General features: G+C 35.4%; 1 protein-coding gene across 1 annotated transcript; it reads right to left on the bottom strand.

Moving 5' to 3' along the window:
• Positions 1–1687: 1687 nt before the first annotated feature.
• On the bottom strand, positions 1688–6809 carry LOC136209792 (uncharacterized). The gene is made up of 4 exons (XM_066001374.1): positions 6200–6809; positions 4453–4853; positions 3500–3743; positions 1688–2586 (listed from the first exon to the last, which is right to left on the bottom strand). The coding sequence occupies exons 1-4, from the start codon at positions 6690–6692 to the stop codon at positions 2477–2479; spliced, it is 1248 nt and encodes a 415-aa protein (XP_065857446.1). The 5' UTR covers positions 6693–6809; the 3' UTR covers positions 1688–2476.
• Between the last annotated feature and the right edge of the window lie 703 nt (positions 6810–7512).

Here is a 7512-nt window from a genome sequence, read left to right as displayed (position 1 = left end):
TATTGAAAATATGAATTAATTTGGGCTATTATTTCAAAATTAATAAATTTTATACTTTTAATTTATAAATACAAATTTGTATCTTTGAGAATTACCGTTTAGAAATTAATAATAGAGTTAGAGATACAAGAATAATAGGTTATAAATTAGGTTGTTTCTATTTATATGAAAACATAGAACTTAATTCATAAAAAAAAGCCATAGAACTGGAAAGTTTTTTATTTTAATCACATTCAAATGGACTAATTGAAAATTAAGAACTTAGAGAACTCTTTAAAAAAAACTTAGAAAGCTATCAATCATCTTGGTATAATTCTCAATCTATTTAGAGTTTATTTTGGTCGGTTCGGTTATTTCGGTAATTTTGTCACAAAAACCGAACCGATCGAAATTACCAAAATATTATATATATTAGAACCGAAACCGAATCAAATAGACCGAAAAACCGAATTTCATCGGTTCGGTCGGTTATATCGGTCCGGCTCGGTTTTTAACCACCCCTACGATTTGGGCGTCATGTCCGATTCAAGTACGCATTTTTTCCTTTTTAGATTTTTTTTGTTTTCTTAATTGTCCGGTTTTACAATTTTCATTTTTTAATTTAAAAAATATTATATTATTAATAACCACATTTTTTAAAAATTTAAATGAGACAAATAAAAGACAAAGTGAGAATATAAAGAATTATATGGGTTGAATGGGTTAGGCGGGTTATTAAGATGGGTTATGATAAACCATCAAATATAAGTTTTATAACCCATTCAACCCATCTAACCCACTTAACACCATCTTCCATGGGTTGGATGGGTTGAAATTTGGTGGGTTATAATAACCCAACCAATTTTGAACACCCCTACCACGAACATGACGAGGTAATGACTCTATTTTTGTGGTTGTGGATCCATTTTTAAAGATGGTGCATTTTATTCCAACCATATATGTTGTTCGTGTTACTCAATTGTTTAAATGTATAAATTGCACAGGTTGCCAATGTTTATTGTGTCTAGCCAAGAATGGTGAATACCTAGTTATACTTCAGTAGTGTCTATCATCCACAGACAGACAAACCGAAGTCATGTGAAAAGTTGGGATATGAAATTCTGCCAAGCTTAAGTTTGCTCATAATCACGTCAAGAACAGGAGCATTGGATTCAGCCCTTTTGTTGTGGTTTATTGTGTTGTTCCTCGAGGAACACTTAGCTTGCCGCCCTTACCAAACAAGACTCGAGTTAATGGGAAAATAGCCACTTTCGTGTCCGGCTTGTAGAAAGTTCATTAAGCAGCCCATGACAACCTGCTGAAAGCAATGGGCAAGTACAAACAAACTACTGATAAGAAGCGGCAACATGTTGAGTTCGAAGTGAGAGATTTTATGTGGATTCTTCTTACCAAATACATGTTTTCTGTTGGTGATTATAATAAACTATCAGCTAAAAAGGTTGGACCAGCGGAAATCATTGAGAAGATCAATCCTAATATTCATGGAATTTTAAAAGTTTCTAATAAGATATTCATGCGCCCAATCAACGAAAACGGTTTATATTCACTATGTCAAATAGGTTCAATCAAAAGTTAAGGATATTAAAAAGTAAAATCTGACAAATTGAAGTGTTAAATTATATGAATATTAAGGCATTAAAAAATAAAAATAAAAAGTCATAAAATAATAAACATGCAAATGGCAATTAAAATCATTATTAAAACTTTATTAATACCAACTAGGAGAAAAGAAGTCGAGCACAGAAGAGCAATATTCTGGTATGTAACCTGCCTACCTACACCACCAAGATCTGACGGTATCCAATGACTGCCTACTCCTTAACACTAAATTACCTTCTTACCCTCATGTAGAGGTATATACACCTGTGGATTATCTTGAAAAAAATAAAAACAATAACAATTGATATACAAAACCATTCAAAACTAACCTAACTTTATATAAGATGGAGCAATTTTATACCCAACTAACAACACAACAAACTAAAAGTCTGCTTCTTGCAATTCTTTGCACCCATACATCACATTGACTTCTTTCGTCAAGTCGTAACCATGAGAATTTCTACTGTAAACCGAGATCAGTATTGATCCATCCATTCAGATAATGTCATATCAGTAGTTGATTTGACCTGACACCATCTGAGTGGTTAGACCAGTACTGATCCCACGCCATTGTAGAAGTTTTCGCTAACCATCAATTAACATGAACATGTCAATAACATAACACTCACCGTTGTCTCCTTTTTACTATCTTCTCAACTTTGTTGAGTGCCGCATTATTAATATGTGAAAGTTAATTGATGGTTGGATTTGATAAAAGGAGCCAACGTGGTGTATGCGTAGCAAGGAGTTGACGATAAGCAAACTTTGGTATGCTATGTCGTTAGTTGGCTAAAATTGCTCCATCCATATAACGTTAGACCTAACATTGAATGGTTTTATATGTTAGGTGTTAATATGCTCTTCCGCGACAACGACGTTATGTAGAGGTGATAGGTCTTTTCATCCCAACCACCGATTTCTTTGACTCGGATTCAGATCCCATCTTATTATGGCGGTCTTGCTCTGTTTGTATCTCAGCTTCATCATCTGGTAAACAATGCTAAGGTTTAGATTTTAGAGAGATAATAGCAGCTTATGTAGTTCAAGCTTTAGGATAGAGCAGCTAAGTATTCCAGTTGTTGTATTGTTAGGATAAATTACACACATGGTATCTTCTTCTTTATGACACTTGAAAAATCTAAAAATTAAAGTTGTTTAAAACCATATTTCTCATGAAACCACGTTTTCAATTGTCCAAAATCCATTTCAGAGCTCTCTCTCTAAACAACACTATATATAACTCAAAACCAAAAAAAAAAATTCAAAAATTAAGTTACCTCCTATAGAAGTGGTCAAAGGTTCAGGGACTTTTATGTCCGGTTTAGAAATTCACATGCCATAAAAAAAAGACGGATCAAAGTTGAGAGGCCATGGGTGTAATTTACCCTTTAATGTTTGTATAATGTGAAGTTCAAGAACTTTTATGTCACAAACTGAAGTATAGGTATCATAATGTTAATTGTGCTTAGACCTGTTCATGGGCCAGACTGGGCCGGGCCCAATGGGCCTTTGTCTGAAAATGCTCAGTCCAAGCCCAGCCCAGCTCACTGTTAATTTAGACGGGCTCCGGTTCAAAAATCAAATACCTAGCCGTTCAACCCATATAAGCCCACCTAAATATATATATAAAAATTAAATTTATACTTAAATATAAATATTAATAGGCGGGCCCATGCTATTTTTATAAATCCCAAGCCCACCCAAAAAAGAGGCGGGCTTTAGCGGGCCTGGGCCGGGCCTAAAGATAAAAAAAATTCATGTCCAAGCCCGGCCCAGGGGACACGGGCCGGACGGGTACCCGGACCTGTGAACAGGTCTAATTGCGCTATAATTGAGGGCCATGCATGTATTTTATCCGGATATTTTAAGCATAGAAATTTCATATATTCAGAGAACTTGCCTGATACAGTTGACAGAGAGAACTCAGTGAGGCGCCTTACACAGTCCTTCAATGTTTGGAGTTCAGCTTCCTTCTCATTGAGTTTGGATTGAGCTGAATGCAATTCGGATTCAAGCTCTTCAATTTGATTTTCCTGTTGTTCAATCAGCAAATGGCACAGCTTCTTGTCCAGTTCTGATGGCAAGACTCCATTGTATTGGTTGGTGTTTAGCCCCTCCAATTCATCACGCAAAACCTCATTTTTCTGGTCATAATCACACAATTTTAATACCTAATATCTCAATTAGTGAAACTGTAATGAAATTATGGTGAAACTTGAATGAAACTAGGATGAAATTATGTACAAGTTGTTGACATATATAAATAAGAAAGGAAAAAAACCATATTTGAGCCCCTAATCTTTTCATTTTTTATTGATTGTGCCCTCGATCAATTCTAATTGTACATATTAGGTCCTCCCTTGCCAAATTAGTTAGTTGCGGGCATCTAATTCAGTTAAAAGAGCGTTACTCATTTCATTTGAGTTTAAAATTGTATTTTTAACGGTTCAAAATAAGCTTTTTTACAATTTTTCTATAACATCAAACTTAAAAAAAAAAAAATACTTTCGAACTGTTAAACAACAAATTTCTAATGCAGTTGAAATGAAATGTTCAATGCTAACTTTCATGGTCACAAGGGGCTTAAAATTTGCAATTATAATTTATCAATGTCTTAATTTTCTCAAATACTAGTAAATTTTAAGGTTTAAATATTTTGGAAAAATTTGATTTGTCTAACTTCTTAACTCCACCAAGCATAACCTCATTCTGCACATCATTTTTCTAGTCAAAATCGGACATATCTTTCATACCTCATTATTCTGGGCAAACATATCGACATGAAAGCACATCTTTTGGACTCTAAATTACAAAAACAACTCAGATATTTTTGAGAAAAAAAAAATTGCTTACCTCAGCCATATTTGCCTCTATTCTTTCATGTCCGAAAGTGTTAGTGTCAGACCATGGAAGTTTTTGCAGTTCTGTTGCAAGCTCTGCTTCTAGTTGATCCATTTCCAGCAACGGAGGCTCAGGCTCGTCAGTAAGAACACTACTAGGGCATTCAACATCATCAGTCACTGATATTCCAGATACCTTAGTATCTTTATACAGCAGCGGTTGATCATTCTTAATCAGCTTCTTGGAACCTGAGTCCATTTGGGATGATTTTCTTTTGTACAGCTCAGTTTTTAATTCCTGAACAACTTTTGAAGTCTCATCCATTGTGGTACTTAGCTTGCTAATCTCTGCTTTCCCAGCTGACATCATGTACATGATTCCAACACTAAGTCCCCAACCAAACAAAGAGCCATCTGTAGAGAATAATAACAAGCAAACGGCATAAGAGCCCCCAAAAAAATGTCAGACATATTGACAGATTGATCAGAAAGAATTATCGAAGCCAATATGACAATATGAACTATTGTATCAGCCTATACTAGTTTCAAGAATCAATATAAGGATGGTAGGAAAGAGGCCATTTAACATGATTAGAAGTTCTCTTATTTCAGATTTCAGCTATAAATTGTACTCATTGACACACTTCAAAAAAATTCATTTTGTAGCAAAATTAAATCTTTAACGTGAATCTGTGATAAATACATAACAAAGAGAACCTATCCCATTTGCAACACATTTCTCATCAACAAATTAGAACTCGGGAATTTCTCAATGTTAAAAGCATGGTTATTAAAGGCGCAAAGCGCACTAAACCAAGCGCAGGTGTGCGCTTGAGCGATAAATAACAACAATTAACACTTTTTAAAATGCAACAAATAATCAAGTACTAAATGATATCCGGTTATCCAAAATCTTGATCATAAATTCTAAATTCACTATTAACTCTTCCATAATCATAATGCATAATAATAGATTCTAAATCTAAAGACTAAAGCTCAACCAAATCCTAAGTTAATTAACTCATAGTCTAATAACTAATTTTTATTAAGACCAAAGTCTCCATAATTCATTTTCATCATATGAATAGGGAAATATTGAGATTGAAACAGCCACTTTTAACTTTGACCCCAAAAAAATTGTTTGGCTTAATCTACGCATGCCTCTACCAAAGCGCTAGGTTCACAAAGGTGAGCTCAGGCACGGGTCTTGAACAGAGCCCTCCTTTTGGCTTCTGATGCAACATGGTCAAAGCCTAGCGCCTTTTGTGCCTATGGTTAAAATGAAACACTTCACATATAAATCATAAAAATATCCCAAGCAAACTTGCTCCTTCTGTCCTCTGACTGGGAAAAGGTATTATAGCAAATTATTGATCTAAGAAGGTGTATGTATGAATTGAATACCAGTAGGTTTTGTTTTATGGCATAAGAAGGTTTCATCCTGGCCATCTATATCCTCAACAGATAGTATGGTGATTTTTCACTAAATTAAAGTTCACAGAGACATCATTGTCCATCATCAACAACAACAACGCCTTAATCCCGAAATGATTAGGGCATCATTGTCCATCATTTTACATAAATTTAAGCAGCAATGTAAAAAATGCAGGTTTCACTGGGGATTTCACTTCAATTGTTACACCAGAAAAGGAAAAAAACGATAAACAGAAAACTGAAGAAATCGCTCAAATAACCAAGTACTGTCGCTCTCATTTGCTGATACAAAACCCTTAAATAACAAAAAAGGGATGAAGACAAACCTTTAGAAGAACGCGATACACATTTGACAGGGACAGTCTTAGCAGTTCTCCTCTTCTTCAAGCAAACAGAAAATCGCTTTGTATTATTCCCCTCGAAACCACCAGATCTCTTATCAGCCTTGTAATTCTCACCACCAAATTTCAGTCTGCGGCCAGTAATCCCGGACTTTTTCCTCAAAATCCGAGTTTTCTTGCTCCCCGACGAAGCACCAGAACTCGAAAACCTAAAGATCCCGTCTCGTTGCTGCTCAAAATCACTATCCTGTTCCTTTCCACACTCATAAGCATCAGTAGAGGCAAATGCAGAGCCGAATCCAGTCGATTGTTCCTCCTTAGGTTTGTGGTTGAGGAATTGTTTGGCAATGAGACTAGTAGATGCTGCTATAGATGCAGCTAGGAGAATTTGCCACATTTTAAGAAGAGAGAGAGAGAGAGAGAGAGAGAGAGAGAGGAAAGGAAGAGATGTTTCAGGCTTGATTGCTGCACTGCACATTGAGAAGAAAGTGAAGCTAAATAGTATCGTACGGGCAACAAATATGGAAGGAGAGTGAAGGGAGGAGTTAGGTGGCGAAGGGTGTAGCTGTTGTTGCCGCTTTTAATTTTCTAAAAAGGAAATAGTGTGTGTCATATTTTTTTTTTATATATATAGTTTGTCTGATTTTTTTTGTCTGTTTTTTTTTTCGGTGTCATGCGCATCATGCATTCTTTAGGTATAGGAATGGTAACAGGTACCGTATTTAAGGTCGCTTATGAGCGGCTCGATGATCGGTTCGATTCGGTTCGATTTGTAAACGAACCGCTCGTGAACACGATTTACTGGTTCGGTTTGTAAACGAGCCAAGTTTGAACAGACCAAAGTTCGGCTCGAAAGCTCGCGAGCAGACTCGATTAGAACATTTATGAACAAATTTTAGTTTTGTAGAAAACTATATAGTTTTGTGTTAGTTCACAAATATCTAAACTTAATATTATTTCATTTGCTATTAGATGAATTCGTTTACAAACTTAATAAATGAGTAATAGACGAACTATTTGTAAGCATCTTGTTTATTTATTCACGAACTTTGCTTGTGAGCTTGTTTATGTACACAATTAAAGAGTTATTTGCGAGAAAATTTCACAAATATAATTAACAATTTACTCACAAACAATTCATGGTTAGATATTTTTCTTAATGAACCAAGTCCAAAAGAGGATTTTGGGCTCAAAACAAGCTCGAATCTCGGCTCAAACGCGTTGAGCAAGCTAAAGCTCGGCTCGGGCTCGGCTCGTTAATTTTATAGCAAGCTCGGCTCGGGCTCGAGCTCGTTAAT

The sequence above is a fragment of the Euphorbia lathyris genome, chromosome 10 (assembly GCF_963576675.1).
Source record: "Euphorbia lathyris chromosome 10, ddEupLath1.1, whole genome shotgun sequence".
NCBI lineage: Eukaryota > Viridiplantae > Streptophyta > Magnoliopsida > Malpighiales > Euphorbiaceae > Euphorbia > Euphorbia lathyris.
Note: the sequence above shows the minus strand (reverse complement) of the source record. Positions and strands in the feature narration are given on the sequence as shown.